This window comes from Penicillium cosmopolitanum, assembly GCF_028827165.1.
Source record: "Penicillium cosmopolitanum strain IBT 29677 chromosome Unknown utg000005l:1.0-4006212.0:1.0-4009387.0, whole genome shotgun sequence".
Taxonomy (NCBI): Eukaryota; Fungi; Ascomycota; class Eurotiomycetes; order Eurotiales; family Aspergillaceae; genus Penicillium; species Penicillium cosmopolitanum.
Genome location: NW_026622675.1, coordinates 89,371 through 115,425, shown reverse-complemented (window position 1 = coordinate 115,425; position 26,055 = coordinate 89,371). Strand labels below are relative to the sequence as shown.

At 49.7% G+C, this 26,055-nt stretch overlaps 7 protein-coding genes across 7 annotated transcripts; 5 read left to right on the top strand and 2 right to left on the bottom strand.

The window, feature by feature from the left end:
• Nucleotides 1–42: 42 nt before the first annotated feature.
• Nucleotides 43–1,463, bottom strand: N7509_003056 (DUF3712 domain-containing protein; the record flags this gene model as incomplete). Its single annotated transcript, XM_056627693.1, has 4 exons — nt 43–483; nt 535–659; nt 714–1,138; nt 1,207–1,463. 4 exons carry the CDS (start codon nt 1,461–1,463, stop codon nt 43–45), a joined length of 1,248 nt encoding a protein of 415 aa, XP_056490427.1.
• A 696-nt stretch (nt 1,464–2,159) lies between these two features.
• Nucleotides 2,160–2,993, top strand: N7509_003055 (oxygenase MpaB family protein; the record flags this gene model as incomplete). The annotated part of the gene is made up of 1 exon (XM_056627692.1): nt 2,160–2,993. One exon carries the CDS (start codon nt 2,160–2,162, stop codon nt 2,991–2,993), a length of 834 nt encoding a protein of 277 aa, XP_056490426.1.
• An 835-nt stretch (nt 2,994–3,828) lies between these two features.
• Nucleotides 3,829–6,721, top strand: N7509_003054 (fungal specific transcription factor domain-containing protein; the record flags this gene model as incomplete). The annotated part of the gene is made up of 5 exons (XM_056627691.1): nt 3,829–3,921; nt 3,954–4,628; nt 4,692–4,772; nt 4,828–5,450; nt 5,533–6,721. The coding sequence occupies 5 exons, from the start codon at nt 3,829–3,831 to the stop codon at nt 6,719–6,721; spliced, it is 2,661 nt and encodes an 886-aa protein (XP_056490425.1).
• Nucleotides 6,722–9,732: 3,011 nt separating this feature from the next.
• On the top strand, nt 9,733–10,662 carry N7509_003053 (uncharacterized protein; the record flags this gene model as incomplete). The annotated part of the gene is made up of 1 exon (XM_056627690.1): nt 9,733–10,662. One exon carries the CDS (start codon nt 9,733–9,735, stop codon nt 10,660–10,662), a length of 930 nt encoding a protein of 309 aa, XP_056490424.1.
• A 2,734-nt stretch (nt 10,663–13,396) lies between these two features.
• Nucleotides 13,397–21,209, bottom strand: N7509_003052 (uncharacterized protein; the record flags this gene model as incomplete). The annotated part of the gene is made up of 7 exons (XM_056627689.1): nt 13,397–13,693; nt 13,747–15,436; nt 15,498–16,325; nt 16,376–16,800; nt 16,870–17,750; nt 17,797–20,178; nt 20,237–21,209. The coding sequence occupies 7 exons, from the start codon at nt 21,207–21,209 to the stop codon at nt 13,397–13,399; spliced, it is 7,476 nt and encodes a 2,491-aa protein (XP_056490423.1).
• A 902-nt stretch (nt 21,210–22,111) lies between these two features.
• Nucleotides 22,112–22,789, top strand: N7509_003051 (thioesterase domain-containing protein; the record flags this gene model as incomplete). The annotated part of the gene is made up of 1 exon (XM_056627688.1): nt 22,112–22,789. One exon carries the CDS (start codon nt 22,112–22,114, stop codon nt 22,787–22,789), a length of 678 nt encoding a protein of 225 aa, XP_056490422.1.
• A 1,440-nt stretch (nt 22,790–24,229) lies between these two features.
• N7509_003050 (questin oxidase family protein) lies at nt 24,230–25,804 on the top strand (the record flags this gene model as incomplete). Its single annotated transcript, XM_056627687.1, has 4 exons — nt 24,230–24,382; nt 24,442–24,760; nt 24,823–25,215; nt 25,266–25,804. 4 exons carry the CDS (start codon nt 24,230–24,232, stop codon nt 25,802–25,804), a joined length of 1,404 nt encoding a protein of 467 aa, XP_056490421.1.
• Nucleotides 25,805–26,055: the final 251 nt, after the last annotated feature.

Genomic DNA, 26,055 nt, shown 5'->3' with positions numbered 1-26,055 from the left:
GTGATACGAATTAAGCATACTAGTATTGCTGGCCTTGCTTTGCTAAATTAGAGCACTCATAGATTGAATGGTTGAAGATATATTCGTCGAGCCAGATAAATCACCCAGAATGCTGGTAATGTTTCGGAGAACATTTCCAAGAGACGAATTATTATTATCCAATAGTCCTTGAACTGTGTCACCCAAGACCCCGAGAATTGATACTCTCGTGGTGAGGGTCAGATTGCTCAAAATCTCCTCATAATATGAAATGTGAATGCCGTTATACATCGTCGAGTTCCCAGAGGCCGATAGTTCAATATCACCATCTTTTAATGCATCGCTTTGTGCCTCCATGATGACCTCAAGGTTATCAAGCACGGTATTAATATCCAGGGTTCCTCTAAGTGACACCTTGTTATTCCCTGGGCGAAGCAAAACATCGAGAATAGTTGCTTGGCCAATAACAAGGTCCGAAGTTTTCAGGTTGAGTGTTACATTTCCCTAGATATAATTAGCATGATTCTCCGTGGATAAAGAGGATATCCGACGTACAAGTGCAAACGTAAAAACGGAATGATTAGGTAGAGTTGCAGAGCCAACAATGTTGGTACCGTCTTCTTCCTTGGGCAATAAAAGTTGGACAGAGTCAATAGAAAATCCATTGAGCCTATCAAGACCTTCAAAAACAATTGTAAGTTATGGTATCAGGTGATATGAGGGCTTCAGCTCACCGTCTAATTCAATGTCTTTATCCAGAGTTAACGGTGCTTTCAGAGCTCCGAGATGGCCAACTGTAGAGCCTTTCGCCGAGAGTGTAAACCTTTTGTTGTATACAGCCTTTGTAAGTGTGTCGATGAATTGGGCCTGGTTGAGGATTCTTGCATTGTTCTTTGTCACTGTCATATCTGTTTCGCCTTTTAAGTCATAGGCCGGCAATGCGACAGTGAGATATGGTTCCACAGGCGTAATATCCCTGCTAAAAAGGCTCAGATCTAGAGGGTCTGTATGAATTCGGAGGCCCATTGGAATTTTCAAGGATGTTTGAAGTGTAAAGCTGACTTCTTCGGGTTTCGGGTTTAGAATTTGGGCCCCATAAACAGGAAGATTTGTGTTGTGAACAATTCTCTGCGCGATTGCCGGTACTGCGACCAAAAAGCTAATATTCCAAGATGTCAGCAACATACAAGCCAATTTAATTCCAGCAACCTCTGACGTTGAACTTACAATACAGGCAGGAATATGGCCAGAAATATGATACTAGCAATTGCATAGATGCACCAGAAACGTCGCCAGTGCTTTTGGCAGCTGTCCCGAGCTTTTCTCGTGCGTGAAGGAGACTTCTTGAGTGAATTCACTGTCTCGATATGGCCAACGTCATCCTTGTGGCCCTTGGAGAGTGGCTGTTCATCCTCCAGATATTGACTTGACGAAGATAAGTTGCGGTTATCACCGATCACGAAATTCTGTTTGTTAAAGCGCATGGTCATAAAGAAGAACGGAACTAATATGAACTGAAGGTATGCGAAATGTGATACCGCTGAATATTGATTGATTTTTACGTTTGTTTAGTCTATACCATTTATACCAAACTGAGTAGCACGCCCGGGCCTTTCGCAAAAACAACCCCTCGCCATCTACATGTGGATCAAATGTCAGAATAACTCAGTGAGCGCAGATCCGGGGAAATTTGGTTATAGCGTCAGAGGAAAATGAGCAGATGTGTCACTTTCTCACTCCATTCGTAGCTCTCACTTGCTGCTGCAGAGCCACTCTAGTCGCATGAATCAGGTATCCCTCGGCCTAGCGGCCCGCGGTAAGGCAATTTTTGACTCGTAGTAAGAGCCTTTATACCCCGATTCTAGATGAGAAACTCACCGGTCCGCGGTAGTGTCTTCTGATAAACGGAAATTTCTAAAGGACTAATGGGCATACCAGTAGCAATACACCTTGTGTTCAAAGGTTTGGAAGCATTATGATGGAACGCAACACCTACCATACATAGTACCTGACTACGAAAACACGATTAAATTTAAAAGCCGAACTCTGCCACCTCTCTGCAATATAATTCACAAGATAACCCTCACCAGACCAGTGAAACCTTGTGGACCGGGTGCAAGAACTATATCATCATTCATAGACCAACTCGCAATTAAGCACCCTTGTCAGTTTTTCCGAGTATGTATAGCGAGGAGAAGATCACGGACCCATATACTGGGCCGGAATTGCTTGATGCGCTGGAAAAACCGGAGAAGATACACAAGGTGGTTCAGGAAGCGATATTGCTTGCAGGTGGCGCCGTTGCTATTCTACTCCAAATCGCCGAGCCTGGAGTTGCGCAAGGCGTCGACAACCACAGTAACTTTGCATACCGTCCATTAGATCGCCTTCGAACTACCATGACCTATGTGTATTGCGTTACCTTTGGAACCCGGGAGGAGAAAAAGGCAGTTATAGAGATGGCCCATCGTGCTCATGCGTCAGTGAATGGACCCGGATACTCTGCAGATGATCCTCAACTTCAACTATGGGTAGCCGCAACCCTATATGCCGTTGGAATCGAGCTTTACCAAGGGATGTTTGGCATGTTCGAAGATGCCGACGCAGAGGCTATCTACAGAGAATACTCAGTTCTTGCCCTTTCCCTACGAGTCACTCCTGATATGTGGCCTCCTAACCAGAAAGAATTCTGGAAGTACTGGGATAACCAGATTGCGACCATGGTTGTTACCGATAATGCGAAGAGTGTTGCCAAGGATCTCCTACGAAATGAGGAAGCCCCGCTTCAAATTCGTCTCTTATTACCTCTTGTGCGTCTTATGACGGCTCAGATGCTGCCCGATCGGCTCCGGCAAGCCTATGGTCTCAGAACCAGCAAGGTACGGCGAACGACATATCGGTTCATCATGGGATTAACGAGAGCAACCTACCCGTGCCTCCCAAAGACCATACGAACTTATCCGATGAAATACTATATGCGAGACATGCGGCGACGACTTGAGAATGCAGCATGATGGAACTACGTTGGGTAACAGTGTAAATTTGGCGTTTTACATTTGCAAACTACACGAGCTTCAACGATGAATCCGGGCGAAGATCTATGGCCAAAGGTTTACCTTTTCGATAGTCCCTGGTGGGGTCCCTCTTTGCTTGTTGTGGAGTGTCATATAATTTTCAAGTTATTCACTATAAATGGCCCCGCACGCTGTCGCGATCTACGAGATTCCAGCCTGCCTGTAGTGAAATAAGCTTAGCTCATGTTCTTGGCTGATGAAATATATGTATGTGCAATAGGACTGGTTCGTACGAGTATCCGAATCCACTAAGCTCCTAACCGAGTTCCGCGGCATGTTACTCCACTCCTCGTGGGGAATGCTGCCCAGGTGACCATAAGCCTGTGAAAACGTGGGGCTTCGGTTGTGCCCCACTGATCAGGTCCATCTCCCCATTCTCTGCTGAGGAGAAACTCAAGTGGCTTGGAATTTGGAGAGTAGACCTGTGTATGCTAAAGCCTTCATATGGTGTGAATTCAAATAGGACAATAGCAAATAATTGGTGTATCAGATCATATTTGAGTCCTAGATGGCCCAACCTGACCACCCTTGATCTCATCTTACACTCTCTCCAGGCGGACATCGGTATAACAGTCCGCTTTATCGTTCGTCTTGCCATTATCTCTCTCGATGGCGCCCAAATTTCGTCTGAATCCGAGATATTATGGTATGGGTCACAATCCTTAAGGAATAGCACCGCCATATAGGCTAATAGGCGTCATGAATCATGCGACATACTCTATAAGGTTGAGGGGAATTAAGGGGCTTGACCAAACCTTAGCATGTGATTGCCATGATGCCCAACCAAAATTCACTCAGATCACTTTATGCTTGCGTAATGACAGCCGACACCGGCTTCCCTAGTACACTAACGGCTTCTCGCTGGTCCGTAACCCATTTGACGTCGATTTCAATTTGCAGCTTGCTTCGACGCTGATACCCCCCCCCAGCATCATAAGGACTCGCCATAATGCTACGGAGAACCAGAAGGGCACCTACGGCTTGCTCTTGGTGCCATCATCGCAAGGTTCGATGCGACGCATCAATATTGGGATGTCCTTGTACACGATGTCGACAGGATGGTCGGACAGATTGTGTTCTCCGTGTGAAGTTACCAAAGTAGTGCAGCCTGCTCTGATTGTATCAGATTGGATTCTAAAGTATGACAGCAGACTGAGAGCCTCGCCAACTCAGGCCTATCCATCCTTCGACTGCTCTTTCACGAAGCCTGATTGCACACAAGAAATCAATTTCGGCGGTCCAGGAAACAACGCATCGAAACTAAGGATATGTGAATCGCAGTCTCGATTTTCAACAAGCCCCGAAATTGAAAACCCCCTATCTGAAGAGTACCAGTTCCTGCACTATGATCTATTTTCCTTATCATCCGAAGACAAAGCATTCCTCTTTGCCAAGGGTTCATTTTCTTTGCCTAATCGAGAGCTGGCAACACACTTCGTCGAAAAGTTCTTCCAGCGCATCCATCCAGTTGCTCCTGTTATTGATGAGGCTCAGTTCTGGCTTATATGGGACGGGAAATGCGAGGAGCAATTTTCGCTTTTCCTCTTCCAGGCATTGCTTTTCGCGAGCTGCCCCGTGAGTTATTGAAATTGACATAATTTTCAAGTTTTTGGGCCATGCGCTAAGGAGATTTTGCAGTTTGTTCCAGTAGAAGTCCTTCAGGAATGTGGATATACTAATAAGAGAGATGCTCGAAAGCAGCTTTACGATAAAGCGAAAGTAAGACTAGAAATTTTGATATATTTGAGAAGTTGCTGGCTAATGGCATGAAAAGCTGCTATTCGACTTGAATGCCGAGACAAAGCCGTCGGTTAAGGCCCAGGGTGCTGTACTTCTCACCCATCATACCTCAGCCGAAGCCCCTCAGGCGGGAAGTTTATGGCTTACACGTGCAATTGAAAATTCCATAATGATTGATTCCCATCCATCCGTCAGCGTGGAAAGTTTCCCACAGAACCTAAAAAGACGTGTTTGGTGGACAATATTGATACGTGACAGGAGTCTTTGTATTGGACTGCGCCGCCGCCCACAGGTGGCTTCGATCGATATCTACGGATGCCGAGATTTGCCGAGCGAGGCTGACTTTGGAAAGGAGCTGCATAGTTCAAGAGTCCATGGATATGATACCAAAATACAGTTACTCACCGCCCTTCAAGAGCAATGTGGCCTAGCTGTTCTCCTCACAGACTTGGTCTCCTTAGTATTCACTCCTGCGGTGATGGCAAGAACCGAATCATCGGTGGCTGAGCTATACAGAAAGTTGAAGCGAGTCGAAGATATCAAACAATCTCTCAGTCTGTGGGAAATCCAAGTCCAACCTCCACCAAATCCACATGTTCATTCAACCTTTGAAGATGCAGCGGGGGCATTGAGAAGCTTGACTTTCATGTACTATCGGTAAGCCCATCCGCTCCACTTCCCACCAACTAGTGTTATACTACGGTGAAATTAGCGTTCTAACAACATCTCCATGGTATAGAGCTGCCCAGGTCGATCTTGCGCAGTATGCGGCTCTTCTTCTAGAGGAACAAATCTCTTCCTCAACCGAGCTGTATGAGAACTACATAAATCAGATTGCAAGAGATCTGGCGGTGGGAATTTCCGGCTTGAGTAATGTCATGGAATATTTCAGTGCCAATGGCAATGTGGAGGACTTGCCACTTAGCGTGTTAGTCTGCCATGCACGTCCATCTATGAATGAACAGTGCGAAGTCACAGTCTGCGATGATAACTTAGCTAATGTCTCGGCATTTCTTCATAGACTAGCATATGCTGCAATGCCACTTGTCTTGGCAGCAATTGATCTCAAGCTTTCACCATCCTCTCGGGAAACACAAAAACGACAAAAAAGGTTAGACTCCATCAGCCGAATCATTCGACATTCAGAATCGCTGTACGACGTTACGGACTTTGTGGCAGTGGGGACCAATCAAATATTACAGTTGGCGTATTCAGTAACACGAAACATATTCCTTTCGAGCGATTCAAAATTACGGATCAGGCCTGAGAGCGACCAGCTAGATCTCAAAGTCCAGAAGCAGCGTAGCCATGGTTCACGTGGCCGGGCCAAAAGTTGGTTCGATGCCTTTCTCAGCTGTCCTCGTGCGTACCTCTTGATATCAACTTCTGTGGATTACAGTCTTGCAGTAGGCCGTCTTCCCTGTCACGACTCTCTTCCTCTGTCGGTTCAACAGCTGCCTCCAAGCAGCGGCATTGCTCGGCTGCCATGGTCAACCGGTCTAACCATAGAGAATGAAATGGGTTGTGAGATCTTTGGGAAAGATGAAAGAAATACCAAAGCTCACTCGGCATCGGTAAGGTCTACGAGCACCGTCGCGGTGACAAACAATACACTAACCATATACCATTATCTGCAGCCAAATGGGACTCTTCACGGCCAATATAGACAGGAATGTCACGACCAAGGGCTTCCCCACGGAGATGAATGGCCCACGTACCCAGAATTTGGGGAGAAGGATGAACGGAGCGATTACAACCACCCCGTGACTGTCAATCTTGATTTCTTGGATTTTGATTTCGGGCTCAGATCGCCAGCCCAATCTTCTCTCTGGCACTTAACAGTGTCTGACCACACCGAATTTCCACCGCTAGCTTTCACGTCCCACAAGTACAACAAGCTAGGAAATGCAGATTGTACATACCCTTAAGATGCCATGGCATGGCGGCCCTGGATCATGCAGCTCACTCATGATTGCCGCATATGGCAGTGAGCTGAGGTAGCAATCAATTACCTCGAATACTGTCCAATTAAGTTCTATTCAAGTACTGGTATATATTGACTTGATACAAAGTAACCGAGATCTTGAATTCATGCAGATGCTCCATACATTGGAAACTTGAACCTGCTGGTGGAATATTCAGCTGGCTTCCACTACCTATACCTCGCCTTCCATTGCCATCGCTGTTATCCATCATTCCGTCCATCTAACTCCCTACATGGACAATGGATAGTATCCACCTTGCAGCTTCCCTTGGCAAAACACCAGTACTGCCTCAATTATTCAATTAAGCGCTTGCTGAAAAGGACTAGATTGTGTATATGATCATCGCCGTAGTCGGCCTTTGATCGATAATGCCTGTATATACCTATACACGCACATCTGGATAGGCAGCCGGAAAGTCAATTCTATCAATATGGTTAGTCGGGGTGTCACCGCGAAGTTTATCCTGGATAACCTACTCATGCGGGCATTTGATCACAGCAAAACAGCCAACATGAAGAGCTTGAAGAATATGTGATGAATGCGCGCGTATATAGACTTGCAGAATATTATTTTTCATATAAAAATCGGCTCAGGTGGCACCACCTTAGGTTTCAGCCACCTAAGATCCGCCGCTGACAAGTGACTGACAGTATGAACTTCAAGGGTTACGTGAGTACTATGTCCATCCATAACTGACCGTAACCGCCATCTCCCACCCGTAAGGAGTACGCGACTAGCTTACATGCCAGCTCGCTCACCAGTTACATTATTGCCAAAGTCAGTTGAGATTACATTTAATCTAAACAGGCCGTGAATTTGAACCAGGGTTGGAGTGATCATCAACTCACTTGGATCTCATTTGAACCTTGTATCTGGGCAGTCGAAGGACGGTGACGTTTCCAAGACCCGTACAATATCAAGGCCGAACTCGCCCTAGGTGATTTGCCACGCCACTCGATCCCTCCATCCCAGCGATGGGTCAAGAATATCCAAAAGTTAAACTTGTGAAATACGGATCATCTTTATCTTATCAAGGGAATGGTGGTCGGGCGCCGTTTCAAAATACGAAAAGCATTTCCCAAGACTCCGGTATCGGGTTGTGCAGAAGAAGAGATAATCGCTGAGTTGACAAGATTTTGCTTGATTTAGGACAGCTCAAAAAGAAACGTGCAAAGTATACAAGGAAGTTAAGGCTGGCCCAGGCCATGGACGAGATAACATTATCCATGGACAGCCCACCCTGGGCCAACTTCGGTGCCTTTTCATCGGCGATTTAACTGTCTAAAAACGCCTCGTGGTGGCATGGTCCAATATGAATTGCTGCGTGCTATCGGGGTTATCAGTTGAGCGTATTGCTTGAGCGCAATGCAGCACTCGTGGAGAAAGTTCATGCAGATACGAGGAGGACGCAGCTATGCAGAATTGGGCGAAGCTAAGCGAAAGCGTTTGAAGATCAAGGTCCCCTAGCTATACCGAGAAAATGCAGGAATTGCCCTCGGTGCACCTTGGGCAATTCTAATTCACGGAGAATAAAATTAGGTCATTTGAGTGAGATCTCTTCCACGGATCTGCACGTCGCGTTTTGGGCTCCTTTCCGGCAAATCGTCACTCTCGACCACTTAGCTCCAACAAGGTCCCACCTTTCTTACTCTGGGGAACCGGAACGGCAGCACAAAAGGCTTTCTTCTTGGCAGCTGTGGGGCAAATTAATATTCGTATTCCGCCCGGGAGAGCCCAGTACAATCTTATTTTGGACAGGGACAACGAGCCTTAGCAAATAAGCGGCGAACGGGAGGCCACGCTTATTCTGCTGGTGTCGATCGCCCGGCGCACGACCCGATACTTTCAGACTCGTTACAGAGCTCGATCGGGCCCTTGCGTTACGAAGTCAATCTGAACAGAACCTGATGCAATCGCGCATGTTTCACGTCTGCATACTTTCCTTTCAATGGATCTAGTCCTCCTCAAGTTGGTAATGGCCGTCGACTTTCCATTATTAGTGCTCCACTCTTGGTCACTCCATATGCACATCGGAAAAGCAAATTCTAAAAGAACAGTCGAAAAGGTTAGCTCGCTGGCCTAGCATGGCAATGTTTCTATGAGTGGCCGTTGATATTTCGGAATATAAGTGATTGCCACTGTCACCACCGGGCGAAGCCCGATTTAAAGCGGGAGATATATCCAAATTTGATTTAAGGATTGGCCTTTCCACCAGCCAAGCCGGCTTGGCAGACATAAGCGGATCCAACCTCCACTCCTACCCGTTCACTATGAACGACCTTAATGGTAAATCAGTGTCTGGGCAAAAAAGCCTTCGCTCAGCTTGCGATCTCTGTCATCAGGGGAAAGTCAAATGCGGTGGAGGAATACCCTGTGAGGGATGTCATAAACTGGGCCTCAAGTGTACTTACAGCATTTCCAATCGCACTGGTCGGCCCAAGGGGGTAAAGAACAAAAGGACTCTTGAAAGAATCAAGCAACTGCGTGCTGCCAATGGAAGCGAGCAACAAGAAAGGGCACCTGGCAGCGTAAGTCGGGTTTATGCAGGAAATCTCCATGGCGATCGGGGTGCTGACCGAATACTTCCCCTTTAGAAGCAAGCCACATCTGCTCAGATCAGCCGTCAATCTTCCCTCACGCAGGCTTCATCCAATGAGGCCTCCGACCAAATATCCCCTCTGACAACTCCAATTCTGTCAGGGCGCACCAGTAGTTCAGGAGATGCGAATCTCAATTCGTGGGCGGAGGGCAGCTCAGCTCAGTTCTGGAATCTCTTCTCCGTGTCTGATTCTTCACATGCCAATTCAGAAAGCTCGGAATTCTCAGTATGCCATGTCCAAGGTTCTCATGTTCCGTGATATATTCCAGCTAACTCGGGGATTAACTTGTCTTAGGAGCCACGTTCGGGCAATGCGCGAAGCCCCTCCTCGTCCCTTGCGTTTCCTTCAAGTGAGATGACGGACAACCTTTCTCAGGACCTCTCTTGGATCAGATCTCTCCTGAATACCCCCGACCTGACGATTCCACCTCTGGATAGACATGGCGACACCCCCAAGCTCCCGCTTGCTACCGATCAATATAGCCCCAAGACTCCAATTCCCACATCCAGCCATCTTAAATCAACAGCATCACACGCACCTCAGTTAAATTCATGCAACTGCTTCCAACAACTGACCGAACAACTTTCAAATTTCAAAGCGCTCAGTCACTCCCTTGGTCAGTTACGATCGGATTTTATTCTCACACTAGCTAGAGACGCACTAGCAAGGTGGCAGACACATCTAAGCTGCCCTAGCTGCCAACATAACGAAGATAAGGACATTCTTATATTGTCAGTCATGGCTCTTCGTGCTCTTTTGAACTTGGTCAAGGAGGTTGGTCAACATGAGCTTCAATCACCACATCATGCCACTGGTGATGAAGATATCGGCGTGTCTTCGGAATTATTTGACGCTGATCACTCTTGTCTTGGCACATATCGGCTTGCTTGCGAGGAGAGGCGCATAGTTGTGGATCTTCTTCTGCATCGAACACTTAGAAGTCTTAACCAGACAACTGAGCATCTGAGACAGAAGAGCTTAAGAATGGCAGGAAGCTACGCTAGGAGAAACACAACATCAAATTTATCTTCTCGATCCGAAAGCTCCGTCTCTCTTCCCGCCATGAGTTCTTCCGTCTCTTGCATTCTCCCTGATGATCTGAGCATCGACGGGGGAGCGCATGACGTCGGTTTGAAAAGAGACAAAGTGTCCTTAGATGAGCACGATAATTACTTACAGGAATCTTTGCAAGGATCAACAGCGACTATTGAGTTTCTTCTGGTTAAGCTCCAATCCCATGATATGAACCAAAGAACTGACAACTCTGAGATCTTTGGATTTTGAATGAAATAATTTTGATGTCATTTTCGTTTCATTGGGTCGTTTTTGCCTTAATACGCTTCATCGATTTTCACTTTGGTGCTACCGGCGTTAGGAACAGGACGACGATTACCCACTTGTATATTACATTAGAATTTGATGGTCCTAGAGCTTCACAAATCCTTTTTTGATTTCTTTAACTTAGATGAATGTTAGTTCTATGGGCTTCTTAATGTATTCTCTCCCGCCCTTCCTTCTCCCCTTTCAATTTCACGACGGTTTCCTGAATGTCCTAGCTGTCGAAGTCTAGATAAAGCATTTTACCATTCGGCTTGCATTACTTGTCTAAAGCTATTGTCTCATGATGGTTATTTGCCCGAAAGGCTTGAAGCGGTTCTCTGTGGGCTCGATAGTAGCCTGGTTCGAATTTAGCGAGGAAGGAGACCAGCTGGGCGCTCAACCTCCAAGAGGTTGGTACTACCAGGCTTTAGGCCATCTGATCATTAATTAGCGGGCTGTAGTAATTCGTACTGTGGGTTAACAGCTAACTAGGGGTTGAGCCATGGTCTGGATTCAATGGTTAAATTTATAACAACTTTGTCCAAAAGTCGCTCAGGAAGGTATCACAAAGTGAGATAAGCTTAATGAGGTATTTGAGATGCTCCAGCGCAAAGGGGTCGAAGTTATTCGCATACATAGTAAACTTATCCTTGAAAGATGGAAGCACTGGCAAGAGACTTATAGTGAACGAGGGAGTTAACCCCGGGGCCTGTCACGAAGGTCCTTCGTTCCTGCCAGTTAGTTAGTTACTTCGGGCTATGTAGTAGTCTGCCAGTCCTTCCAGACAGAAAATACGATTTTCCTAACTGATACAGGCACCTCTCGATTAAATCAATTCCGGAGCACACCCCTAACCAGTATTCGGACACCCCAAATCCCTAAGTAGGAATGGCACAGCATATATAATACTAGGGATAATACATATTGCTACCACACCAACGTTTTGAGGGTGTTATTTTAAGCCATTACATACTATAGGTTGTGTAACAGTCGTCGTAGAGGTGGAATACCCCATATTGTATATGGTCGGAATCGTAAGTAATCACAGGTATAGAGGCCCTCAAGCACTAGAACCTTGGAATAATATATGATACAGAGGTTACTTTCCTTTATATTATAGCTTTGAGCAATTCAGCATCACAGTAATATATAATAGTAGTTTATAGTCGATAAAGCGCCCGCGATAGAACTGTAGAGTTGCGAATAGCTTCATTTTCCGCCCAATAAGACAGCTTTTTAGTAGATTATAACTTCGCTGAAATAGCTTTCTATACGATATACGAATAATAGAACATAAAATACTTTGATAGTTCAAACATCTCCCGCTCGCAATACAAATTGTATAGTAAGCAGGAGAAAGTAGTGCTATCGATACTTTAAGGATTCCACCACCACCTACATACAAATGGCTAAAAAACACTCTCAAAACAGCAGTATAGCAACAATACAAATTCTCCTAGTATCACATATACCATACTACGCCAAATTGGGCTCAGAGAGTATTCAAATAGGTAATAGAGGTATCCAACCACTAGTTCTCCAATTCCGCTGTAGTCCATCCGAAGAAGGGTTTTACATGGCTGGATCAGGGAGATTTACAGGGTTAAAATCTGAAAACAAATATGCGGCTTAAACATTCTGTTCGTAAGTGTCAACTAAAAAACAACTAGATAAGCTAGTATACTACTTGTAGTGGTATATAGTCATCATAGGTATATCAGCTATAACGACCGTGACTTAAATCCTTGTGGCACAAGCGTACATGTGTACGAATATGTGACAGCGTAGTAATGTTCTTCAATGCTGTAGCACCTTAAATGTTAAAATAGCTGCCCAGGTGGGAATACAAATCTGGTGCATCTACCAGTGGCAAAATCTTGAAATGCTGGTACTCGTATATCTATGCCCATTGATGAGATTCACCGAACCTGGAATGAGTGAATTGCCGTGTCTTTCAGGTTCCTGTCATTTACTTTCGTGCTGTGCTTGATTTGCACTCCCGAGGTCTTTGATAATAGTACTATTCAAACTCACAGACAGGTCTTGTACATTAAATAGTGAGTGGTTACGTTTCAGGTTGACATTCCAATAGTATTGATATTCTATCCAGAAATATGTACTGCAATTATGTTATTTCATCAGCAAATTATCTTGAAGCTTGCCATATTGGCGGACTGGGTTATCCTTAGATCAAGCCTCAAAGGCGTGTTTGATTCTTTGATCAGCAAACCAGGAGTTCCGCCTTAAGCAATCTTTTGGTATTACTATTGTTATTTTAAGAAGAGCAGAATGATGCTGTCATCCTTTGCCCTCAGATTGCCCACTCAGACCCCACTCATAACACGCACATTCATGAACGACCTAAGTAGGCCGCTGATCTGAACTGGTGGCGTCGTATCGTGCCGTAATCTTCAAGATCCTGCTGTTCGCTTTCAGGGACTCGACCGGAAATCTCAGCTCTCTGTGCCTGGTTTTGGTTTCAGGAATGCGCACCGAATTTTCTGGCTTTGAAAATAGGTCGGAAGATAATTATAGGGTAAGGATTGTCATTGTCAGTCTAGTGAGCAAAACATATACAAAATACCGCAATCAAATCGACCAAGTAAGCATGTTATCAACGCAATCTAGAAATCTACGCAAAGATGGACGCCCCATGAACAGACCATGGTGAGTCCTATGTCTCGTCAACCTTGCCGTACTACTCATTTGAAGCCATCTGGGGAAGCAGACTTGACTTAAGCGCGATCTTCTCCGCCAGTGTCGAGATAGGGACACTCGAGAGGATTTCAAACACGGTCACCCTGGTTTTGATTTCGCGGAAAACCCAGTTGGCCACTTCGACTGCAACGAGCGAGTCCACGCCAAACGCATGCAGCGGTCTCGAAGTGTCAATGTCCGACACGGCGCTCTGCAGCGATTTGGCCACGCGCGCGACAAGAGCGTCCATCACAGCCGCGCTTGCCTCGGCGATGGAGGCAGCCTGCGCAACTTGGCTCTGGATGGACACGGTCTTCTTTTCTGAGGTCTCCGCCCCTCGCCCCCCGTGACGCCGGTCAGGGCCAGGATTGAGAATCGTGAGTCGTCAAAATACCAGGGTCGGCTGATTCCGGTATCTTGAACCGTTCGCCCGGTGGCAAATCCAGTTGGGATCTGGGCAGGAGTGTGGCCAGGGTTATCCAGCTCTCCAGCTAGTACGTTTTCGACCAGGGCGTGAAATTCAGCCTCTCTAATGCCACATGGCTCTGCCCATTCGCGCAGATTGTCGGTGAGCCCAGTCTCAGCGAGAACGCCGACGTCACGCATGATGCCGAGGTCTAATGTAACGGCTTTGAGACCTTGTGAGCGTCGATATTGTGCAAGGGCATCTTCGTATGCTCCCGCCGCTGCATAGTTGCTTTGACCGTGGTTACCAAAGACACCCGCAAACGAACTCAGCGTGAGGAAGAAATCGACGTCGGGAAGGTTGGTGTGCAGGTTCCACGAGCCTTGCACCTTCGGACGGGTCGACTCCTTCCATTCGTCATAGTTCATCTTCTCAAAGAGAGCGTCGCGAAGGACCATGGCGCCTTGAACTACCCCGCGGACAGGGCCGAGCTCCGTAGCACATTTTGCGATGGCATCGGCTGTAGACTTGGGGTCTGATACATCACATCGAATGACAAGCACCTGGACTCCTTCCTGCTGGAGATTTTCGATCACCCTCTGCGCATCTATGCTAGCAGTTCCTGAACGAGAGAGGACACAGAGCTTCCTTGCTCCCATACGCACAAAGTGCTGACACAAGCTGCGGCCGAGTCCACCAAGTCCACCCACAAGGATATAAGAGCCAATTTCATCCAGCTGGACAGCGCGAGGGGCGGAGCTGACGACAGGAACCACGTCGGAGGCAGAGTAGGTCAAGACTAGCTTCCCACGATGCTTGCCAGCCTGCATGAGACGGAAAGCATCTTCCATCTGAGAGATGGGGTAAACGGTCAGGGGCTGGACGGGGTGTGTGGCCCCGGAGCTGAGCAAAGCCATCGCCCCACTCAGAATCTCATTCATCAGCTCGGGACGCTCCTTCATGACGCGGTTGAGGTTGAAAAAGACAAATTTAGCGTCTTGGAGGAAGGGCCGCATGTCCAGGCGCATATTCCCCAGGATGTCTTTCATGCCGATCTCCACAAAGGTGCCGAAGGGGGCGATGCAGTACCAACTCTGGCGGAGGGCTTCTCCGGACAACGAGTTTAGGATAACGTCAACACCTCGTCCGCTAGTCATGCGCTTCACCCCCTTCACGAAGCTCAGGTCCCGGGAGTTGAAGATGTGGTCGTTAGGGATGCCGTAATGGTCTTGTATCAGCTTCTTTTTGTCACCGGAGCCCACGGTCGCAAATATTTCCAGGCCCAGATGCTGGGCGAGCATAATTGCTGCTTGGCCAACACCACCAGCTGCCGCGTGGATGAGGACCGATTGGCCTTTTTGGGCCTTGGCTATCTCCATGAGGGCGTACCACGCAGTGCCATGGACCAACAGCACCCCGGCTGCTTCTTCGAAGCACATGGTGTCGGGGATTGGCATCGCATACTGGGCTCGCACTCGATAGATTGTGCGATGAGCTCCGTGACCGAGGAAGGCAACTCGGTCCCCAATCTCTACGTTTGTCACATTCTCACCGACCCGACGGACGAGTCCGGCAGCCTCGAACCCGAACAGCTTATCGGGAATTTGGCCCATCGCGACCATAACATCGCGGAAGCTGTAGTGAGTAAGTAGCTGTAGAGTGAAAGGAAGGAGACGAAAGGAAACAAATCACTTACTTGACTCCTGATGCTTTCACCTGAACTTCAATTTCGTCAGGTGCTAGGGGTATCTCTGGACTAGTATCCGGCTCAAACCAGAGCGAATCTAGCATACCGGGATTACTGATACCCAGCTTTACTGGACCAGGGGTAGCATCCAGCGGCATCATCTCTGCTGTGCTGTCTCGCTTGCCGAGCATTGTCGCCAGGATCTCATTCCGGCGTCGGTCCTCTAACATGCGACTGACTTTGATGATACCCCCGTCAGAAATGAATTCGTCGTCCGCGAGGGAAGATTGGAGGACTCGGAGTATCATGCTTGCAAATTCATGGGAGAATTCGAGCGGCGTGCCATTAACCTGAAGTGTTCGAAACTTGATACCAGCAACCTCGTTGCGCACACTGCGCGCCAGACCACTAATCAAGTGAGAGTCCGGGCCCAAGGCACCACTGACCCAAAGGAGACCTTCCGCTTGGAGGATCATCTGCTGAGCGGCGTGGAAGTCGGCACTAGAGACGTCCTGGAGTAAAGCCTTTTCAAGATCGGTGAGAACAATACACGACTTAGAGTGCAGCTGAGCAACATCTGATCCCCATCGGAAGGGGATAGTACGTATTGAGAGCTTCTCAAGCTCCCGGCAGATCTGAGATGCCACCTCCTGAGCAGCGGGCGACGGCTCGCATGCCTCGACGAGGAAGATCTCCTTTGCAGGGATGCTGATAGCTGGGCTCGGTGCTTGAGCCGCAGCGACTGTCAAGCGGAACTGCTTCTGGCTATCTTCAAGGGCAAAATGGTTCGTGAGGCCAGCTCGCTCCAACCAGGGCTGACAGGCCTTATCCAACCATCTATAACCTGTTAGCGGTAGTCAAATTGCTCATTGGATGGCTCTGCTGACCTGTCCCCCTGAATGCTTCCTAGGATCGTCCCCAGCTGTAACTGTGGCTGGTCAATGTCGACAATGCAAATGCGACCTGTCTCCTTCAACAGCTTCACGGCGTTGGCAACGATAGGGCCTGGGCTGGAAGTGGCTAACTTGGTATTAAACAACAAAACGAAATCGAATTTCTGTTGAGATGCCGTTGTCTCAAGTTTTCCGATGTCTTGCACATCGATGTGGACCCGGCTTTTCAAGGAGCCAAACTGGTCAGCAGCCGCCTGTAAGCTCTCGTGTCCGCCTGATAAGGTGTACTGTCCTGTTTCCAGGAACTTTGCTGCGTCTTTGAGTTTAGACACCAGAGATACGGGGGGGAGTTCGCCGCCACCGAGATCAATTTCAAGGATCGAGAGACCGGGATTGGAATGGTGAACCAGGCTGAGATACTGTTGCGCGGGTCAACCCACAGGGAACACACGAAAATAAGCCTTCATAGAATCCGTGATCTAGCTTACCTCGTTTAATTTTCTCAATATTTCCTCAAAGCCCGCAGTCTCCGACAGGAGACGGCCAAAAAGTGTACTGTCGTTCCAAAGCATCTTGGATGCAATGACCTGGCCCTGTAAGATGCCCGAGAGATTCTCTCCGATCAGACGGAAAGCGCTGTCGCTGCCTCTCCCCACGGGTTCTGATTGTAGTCTGCTCGAAGAGACGTGGTTCTGAATCCAGTCGTAAAAGCTTTGAAACGGCGTGCTTACCCGCCCTCGGGGCACATTGGTCAGAACTTCCTTCAAGAGGGTAAGCACTGCCTGGTCCAACGACGGTTCTTTCGCAGCGATATCTTCCGGCTGCCCGTCCACCACAGCCTGGAGCTCTTCCAAGCTCAAGATCTCAATAGCGGGTTTCCATGACACTTCACAAGTGATGGGCTTGACAACACCGGTTGCACCGTGACCATCGTCGGATTGGGCGCTGGCTCCAGATATATCTGAGCACCGGAATCCTTTAACGCGAACCATGGGCTTGGAGGAAGCCCTATCGAGCATCTCGATATTCGTCAACATATCACGCAATCCGTGCTGGGCGGAATGGGCGTAGCCATGCAGGACCGTCCCCGGAGTATGCGCAATATCAGCCCGTACCATGATCTCGTCGATCTGTGTGGGGACCATCGCGCCACTGAAAGCGTCAGGTTCATTGTGGATAGCGGCGAAGGCTAAGTGGAAGATGGCATCCAGCGTGCTCGGGTGGATGATATGTGGGCGATTCTGACGAGAAGCTGGAATCGTGGATTCGATCTCGGGGATTGTCAGAGTGCTCACACAACGGGTTTCATTCTCAGCCGTCTGAATCTCAGTAATATTGGCGAACGTGGGCCCATATTGCAACCCCAGGGCTGTGAGATGGGCGTAGAACTGGTCAACGTCTCAGGAACTTGCTACACCGCTTTTTCAAGGCGAGGAAGTCGTCTTGGATGGCTGCGATCTCCGTGTCTCTCTCCAGGGACATGGCCGAGCCTGTAGCGGAGGCGTATTCCACCATCAGCAGCCCAGAGCAGTTCTGTCGCAGGTCGTTCCCGTCAGTGCAAGATGAGACAGTGAACTCCATCCAAGACGAACCCGAGTCCAGTGTGCTCGTCAAGTGTGGTCGTATAGCTAGGATCACCTCTGGCTCTGTGTCCTCTTCAATGACTAGTGCGGCATCAATCTTGATATCTCGCATGCAGAACCCGCTAATCTCCCTGTCCGAATCTGCTTCCTGCCGGGCACCTTCGATTGCCATGGCTAGAAACCCGGCTGCGGGATAGATAATGGATCCTTGAATGACATGATCGCGCACCCATGGCTCCTGGGAGACACGAACATAGCCTCTCCAGAGTCTCTCGCGCACGTCCATGGTCGGGCAAGGGGCCCCCAGGAGCGGCAGATGGGGGTGTTTGCGCAGGCGGTATTCCCGGCCCACGCGAGACTCGGCCCAGTACTTGATCGAGTGGTTCCAGGGGTAAGCAGGCAGGTCAATCAGCACTTTGGCTCTGAGATCCGACGCATCTTGGTTGACGTTGCTAATATCCACGGGAACGCCCTCCGCGAAGAGAGCACCGGCACAGCTCAGAGAAGTGGTCACCCCATGCTTACCGCGCGACAGGACGCTGGAGTACTGGACACCAGAGATTCCGAATGTCTTCATGGTTTGGCTGGCGGGGCCCTGCAGAGCCGAATGTGGACCAACCTCCACCAATATATCAATTGCATTGTCCGTCGACCGCTTCTCGTCGATCAAAGGCCGGATCATATCGTGCACAGCATCAGCGAACTGTACTGTCGACGTAAGATTTTGGACCCAGTTTACAGGACCAAGCTCGTCAGAGCTGATAGCGCAACCGTGGACACTTGACGACATGCGACAGCCGCCCCTAGCTGACATGGTGGATATGTCGGCAATGGCCTCGAAGTACTGCGCTGCAATCATCTGCATGTGCGGAGAGTGATAAGCAGTGTCGACTTTCAACTTCCGGGCGAAGACGCCAGCTTCCTTCAACTGGACTTCGAGCTCATCCACACCAGCTGCATCTCCTGACACCGTGATCGTGGTCGGAGAGTTAACACAGGCGACAACCACGGTGCCCTTTGTCAATTTTTCCAACCACTTCGCAGCCGCAACGGGGGTCGCACCGACAGCCATCATGGCGCCGCGCATGGATGTATCAATTTCTTTCATCTCCGCAGACAAAACACCCCGGAAATAGGCCGCCTTGAGTGCATCCTGGCGAGATAGGGCGCCCAGACAGTAGGCAGCGGCAATCTCGCCACTTGAATGGCCGGCCACAGCAGATGGGGAAATATTCCAGGAGTCCAAGAGGTCGACAAGGGCAATCTGCAGAACCGAACAGAGAGCTTGGCTGTAGGCAGCCTGGCCCAACTTGGACGAGTCATCCGGTCTCGCCAGCTCTTCAACGGCGGACCAGGGACAGTCCAGTTCCTGGCGCAGATACCGATCCGATTCTTCGAAGCTCTGGCGGAAGACCTCGTATTCCATGAGTTCCACTCCCATGCGCGCCCACTGCGCTCCTTGGCCGGTGAAGATGAAGCCGAGCCGTGGCACTTGCGTCGCACTCCGCACCTCTGGCAGGGACCAGGGCTGCTCTCGTAGCGACTGGGACAGTCCGTCGATGGTGGAAGCGATGGCATAAGTCTGCCACTGTAGGCGTGAACGTCTCTTGCTCAGGGTGTACGCGAAATCGCGGAGATAGTTGTCGGCATTCTCCCAGATTCCCTGGAATTCGTCTGCCTTAGCGGAAAGATGATCGGCCAGCACTGTCCGCAATCGCTTCAATCCTTCCTTGTCCTGTGCACTGAGGCAAAAGATCAAAGGTTGGCCCCTGGGATTGCTAGGGCTGCTATTCCAGTCCTTGGCGCTGTTGGAGATGGCAGACTGCAGAGACCCGAGCAGCTTGGTGTTGTGGACTCCCCTTAAGCTCCGTGCCTCAAGATAGTGGTAGGCGTCGTCCATCACGATATGGCCATTGGTTCCACCATACCCGAAGCCCTGGGTGCTCACCCTGCGGAGCCCCTGAGTAGGCCATCGTGTGAGAGTGGTCGGGACCTTGAGCTTCCATTCATTCCATTTTACTTCCGGGTTGGGCGTTTTACAGCTCGGGGTGGGAGGGATCATGCCAGTCTCCAAAATGGCGACGCATTTGATGAACGCGGCCATCCCGGCGCAAGCCTCCAGGTGACCAACGTTGGCCTTGACAGAGCCGACGAGCAGGGGCTCTGACGTGGTGCGGTATTTGCAGATGGTTCTGAAGAGTGCCTCAGTTTCACCTAGCCGATGTCAGTTTTAGATCTTCGCCTGAAGTTGATTGTGGTCGATGCTACATACATTTGTCTCCAGCTTGAGTACCCGTGCCGTGAGCTTCGATATAGCGTGTCTCCTCCATGGACAGGTTCGCTTTGTGGTAAACCTCGTTGATCAACGCCGCCTGGGCGTCGGGGCTTGGCAAAGTCAGCCCCTTGGTGTGGCCGTCCTGGTTGATGGCGGTGCTGCGAATGACAGCGCGGATGGGATCACCGTTAGCCAGGGCGTCCGCCATGCGCTTGAGGACTACGACGGAGGCGCCCTCTCCACGTCCATACCCATCAGCGCTCTCATCAAAGGCCTTACTCTTACCATCCTTGGCCAGAAAGTGCTGGTTCGAGAGGTACATGAACATATCTGGGTTAAGCAGCAGATTGGTACCACCCACGACGGCGGCGCTGGATTCGCCGATAGAGAGACTCTGAACAGCCAGATGCATGGCAACCATTGTTGAGGAACAGGCGGTATCTAGCGTAAAGCTGGGACCTTTGAAGTCAAAGAACCAAGACACACGATTGGAAACGGAGGTACTGCTGGTACCAGTGGCGGTATACATGGGTGCCGACTCAGAGTCACGGAAGACCTGCTCACGATAGTCGCTGGTGAAGTTACCCATCCAGACGCCTGTCTGCGTACCAGCAAGCTTGGAGACTGGAAGTCCAGCGTTCTCCATAGCCTCGTACACAGTCTCCATTGCCATCCGCTGCTGCGGATCCATGGACTCGGCCTCGACCTTGGAAATGTTGAAGAAATTAGCGTCGAAAGCGGCAATATCCTGCTTCAAGAAATGCGCCCCTCGAGGCAGGCTAGCGTTTGCTTTCTTGCCGGGGAAGCAGAAGGCATCAGGATTCCAACGCTCGGGGTTCTCGGAGTATGCGGACCGTCCTTTGCAAATGAAGTCCCAAAAGTTTTGGACGGAGTCGGCCTCGTCGGGAAACCGACAAGACATGCCGACCACGGCAATGTCCTGAACCCACGACGTCTCCGTTGGCGCCATCATGGAGGGGTGATCCGTTGCTTTTGCTCAGCCGGATGATGTGAGAGCCCTCCAGTGACTGTTTTGGCGCGTGCTAATTGAGGAACAGTGAGAAGATGTATTCGAGTTGGATTCCCAAGGCACGATGTGTGAGACGGGGGAATATGATGATACCTACCTAAGGTATATTGTTATAGCTCAAAGGTTTTGATAGAGGGTTGGAGCTTCAACGCCGGGCTGACCCCCAGACCCGATGGGGACGTATTCGTGTTGGATCGTCGGTGGCTTGTATGAACATGACCGAAGACGGCGCAAATGTACATATCAGCAAACTCAATGCGCTTCGTTCATTCGCAGATTCATTCAAAACCTTATCGGTAGGTTAATAAGCTCTGAATTCCCGACTTTGATCGCCGGCTTAGACGGTAAACGAATGACAAAGCGTTTTTTTTTTCTTGTCTTCTTTTTTTTCTTTTTTTTGAAATCCGGATCCTAGATCATAGACACGGGGCTCTATCTCTCTTGCTGACTTGTCAAGGCTGCTTTTCTGCAGGGTAATGCCGATACTTTCTTCGGTGTGAATATCAACCAGTTTCGCTGAGGATGCATCTTGATACGGTTTGTGTAAAGTTTTAAAAAATGAAGAAAAAAGAAATTAGAGAAAGAAACCCCCAAAGAAGCAGAAAAAGACGGATGAATACTCAGTGCCGACGCCGTGGCGCAGGAAACAAAAATTGACTCCATTCTCCTCTCCGACATCTACTACCCATTGTTCGGGTCTTGAGTTGCCTCTTCTTCGCTTGTTGGTTCCTGATATCTGGCATTGTCCATTATGACCACGACTACCGAGGCGTTGTGGGCCAAATGCCTAGGCGTCCTCGCGAAAGAAACCGGCATTGCAGTCGAAGACATCGATGACCAAGATGATTTCGCTGTCGACCTTGGGATCAATCCCTATTGTCGCAAGGTCCATTCGAGCAGACTTGGGGGCGATCCTGAAGACGACGATGCCCGCGACGATCTTCAATGAGCATCCCACCGTCGGGGCTTTCCATCGCCATCTGCAATTCATCGCAGCAAGAGCGCCAGAGGCAGCATCTCGGGACTCGCGTCTCCCGCTCTCAATCGTCCTACAGGGCAACCCGTCGACGTGTGCAAAGACAATTTTCCTACTCCCGGATGGGAGCGGCTCTGGAATGGCCTACGCGAGCATCCCTCCCATTTCCCAGTCCACCTGCCTTGTGGCCATGAACAGCCCTTACCTTGATCGGGCATCGGACTACACCTGCTCGATTGAAGAGATTGCAGAACGATGGATTGACGAGATCCGCCAGCGCCAGGCCAGGGGCCCGTACATCCTGGGTGGTTGGTCTGCAGGCGGCTATTATTCGTACGAGGTTGCCAATGCGCTGATTCGCGCGGGCGAACGAGTGAGTGCGCTGGTTCTACTGGACTCCCCCTGCCGGCCCGACTTTGAGGCCCTCCCGATGGAGGTAGTCGAGTACCTCTCCAGGAATGGACTGATGGGCAGTTTCGGTATCAAGGGGGGCTCCTGCATGGGTAGTCGAGCATTTCCAGTCCACCATACGAGGCGTGCGTGAATATGTACCCGTGCCGATGGATGCAGAGGACATGCCCAATGTTTACATCATCTGGGCCCGCGACGGCGTCTTGCCTAGTAGCGAACTAGAACAGACTGGGCTGGATCTCAATGTGAAGGTTTCGCGCTTCCTCCTGGAGGGGAAGCCCGATTATGGACCCCATGGGTGGGAGCGTCTGTTTCCCGGGGGGCAATTGCAGCTGGCTACAATCTCGGGCAATCATTTCACGTTGATCCACAGACCATATGTAAGTCGGCCTGCAACGCACCGCTGGTATCTGGCTGACCGAAGAACGTATGTAGATCAATGAGATCGGTGTGCTGCTTCGGGACATTGTGGCCGCGGATTTGGAGCGGCCAAAAGATAACTGGAAAACTGTCTTTGGACCCCGATGAATTCAAACGCGGATAGGTGGTTAGCTCCGTTGCAGATAGACAGCCGTACCGTACACAGTTTGAGGATAATGATGGTCACCTCAATCTCTTCTTCTATCAAAACCCTCCTTGGTAAGGAGTAAGTCCTGTTGTGGTTCAGCCACTCAGGGAGCTCCACCTCGGTTTTCAGCCAATCATTGAAATTGTGTTCCATCTCACCGCTTGCGGAAGCTAATTACTGCCGGTTTACCCCATCAATATTAATTCTACACCTTGAACCATCTCCGGGTTCTAATTACTACTAGTTAACCCTATACTACTAGATATACTCTCTCTCTGATACTGTTCTCTGGCTACATCCTCTAGATTTTTGACTGTATTCTTTAAATATATATACATGTAGGTATACACTCTCCATTCTCTGGCTGCACCTAGGTATTTTCTAGATAAGGTACCAGATACTCTCCTTACTTAAACTTGTCCACATATATATTTCCAACTTGAGCTGGCGAATTCCATCCCTACATCCACTGGCTGGTAATTACTAGTACTAGGAGTAAATACTAGTGCCATATTACTTAAGATTCCGTTATCATGATGCCTGTTAAAAGCCCTGGAGTATAGCAAGTTTTGAGGCCGCGCTAGCGCGGCCGTAAAATCTCGTCCGCGGTAAATGATGCGTTCCTAGACCCGATTTTCGGCCGCCGAAACCGAAAAACACCCCGGCGGCATTCTAGCATGATGATCGGATGAAGAGATCGGGAGCAGCTTGAATAAGCCGTGCCGTGGTAACTGCTCTTCTATTCGACAAGTTTCAACCAGCCAGACCAGTCGAGTTCGCCCATGTCGCACGGTGGAATCCGCTCCATTGCCCGCCCGATTAGAATCAGAAACCTTCAAGTTCCAAGATTGGAATCCCAGCGCGGTATATATACCTACTAAGTAACAAAGGAGCTGTGACACGATTCACCACATCGCTCTGCAGCTTGAAACTTGAAGGTTACTCCGTCTCCTCATTGCCCCGAAGCCCAAAACCCAACTGTCAGCTTCTCGTGTGATTTCCACCATGTCCAAAAACTATAAGCTTGACCCGATCGAAACTCCTGGTTATTGCCATGTGGGTGGCTTGACGGCAGAGAGCGCCGACGTGGCCAGCCGCATCTTGACGGCTAATCGCACGGCCTACCATGTCTTCACGACGCATTTCGACCTGATGGGGGTGAGTTTCCATGCTCTGCGAGCGCTGTTCATATTCTTCTCACTAACCCTAGGGGATAGGCCTACCTACACAACCACATTGCCCACCACATCGTGACCCTGTGGGCTCTGGGTGCTTCTCCGGACACGATGATTTTCCACAAGAAGAACAACGAAAACTACCAGATTCTGCCGCGCAAGTTCGTCGACGAGCCCATCGTCGCGGAGATGGCCACGGATGAGGGCATTCGCAAGTACCGCGGGTCTCTTGACCACTTCTTGGACTTCACCACCTTCTTTGAACGAGAAATCGATCGTCTGGGGTATCAAGCCGTCTTACAGAAGTATATGGTTGGTGGGAGCGAGATTGCCGATGATATTTTAGGCCGGATGTATCATGGTACGCACCGATCCCGATCCGAACTCGTTCCTCATTGGTCCTTTTATCTGAACTTTCGACAGGTTATGTTCACTCCTTCATGTACATGGGCCAAGGACTTGAGTTCAAGCAGGAACCCCTTCTGGCAGAAGGCCTGGCGCAAGCTCTCTCGCATGATGATATGTACTACAATGACTTTCTTTTCCACACGGAAAACAAAGCTCGCCTCGGGCAGGATTCGGCTCTTTCGCTGGCCGAGTGCATGGACGAATGCAGGAAGGACCCGGTAATCTCCACTTGCTCCGATGTAGACGTGCACTTCCAGGTCGTGAGCGGCGGGTGGAAGGTAGAGAAGGAGATGATTCGAGACTATGTGTGCGGCCCAGGTTTCGACGCAATGAGCCGGGTCTGCGCTCGCTATCGTGTCGACCCCAACGACCTGGATAGAGCAACCGCGGAGCTGATAAACACGTCTGGTGAGGTGGAGCTGCACCCCCGAGTGGATCACTTTGGCTAACAATGACAGTTTATATGTCCGCGTCTGCCCAGAAGCCGCCATTCCAATGCCGCTATGACTTCTTTCTCATTCACAGCACCAATTCTACCATCTGGCAAACGGCGTTCACCAACGAGCCTTCACTAACTAACCTGCAAAAGGCCCGACTGATTGAATACTCTGGCCGCGTGATGCTGATGCTCTATGCCGGAATGGGCTGCCCTGAGCCACGTCTCGACTGGCTCCTCTCGCAACCCCCGAAGGAGCCGGGCTCCGACTGGGCTCGTGTGATCGAACGCGTCTGCCAGCACAAGGACGACGGACATATGGCGAAGTTGGTTCGCGTCATTCGGCATGCCGAGGAGGTCTCGCGCCCGTATGATAGCCGCCCAGAGTTCCGCTTGAAGCAACACATGTTCCTTCCAGCCGCGCAAGCCGCTGTTGACTCGGGAACCGACCGTCCCATGGAAGGTGTCTTCCATTTTGACTTTGTTCGTGGAGCGGCGTGGCCTGAGGCCTGGGAAAAGTCCGATTTCCCGAAACGCGACGACCAGGAGGTTGCTGCGTGAAGGGGATTCCAGCACCCAATGAGGGATAAAGAGTTAGAACTGTAAGTGTTGCTCATACTGAGGGATATTAGCGTGCATGAGAGTGCAGCTCTGGCGAGCGACCCAAGATAGATCAGGGCGCATGGCATACGCTATAATTTTCGACGTCTCAATAGGTTAGAAACCGCAAGCATGAATAGTCTAGTCTATGAGGAAGTCTTCCTGCTCGCATTCCTACCTGTCTGATTTGGTCTAGTGTAACTTTGTACTTC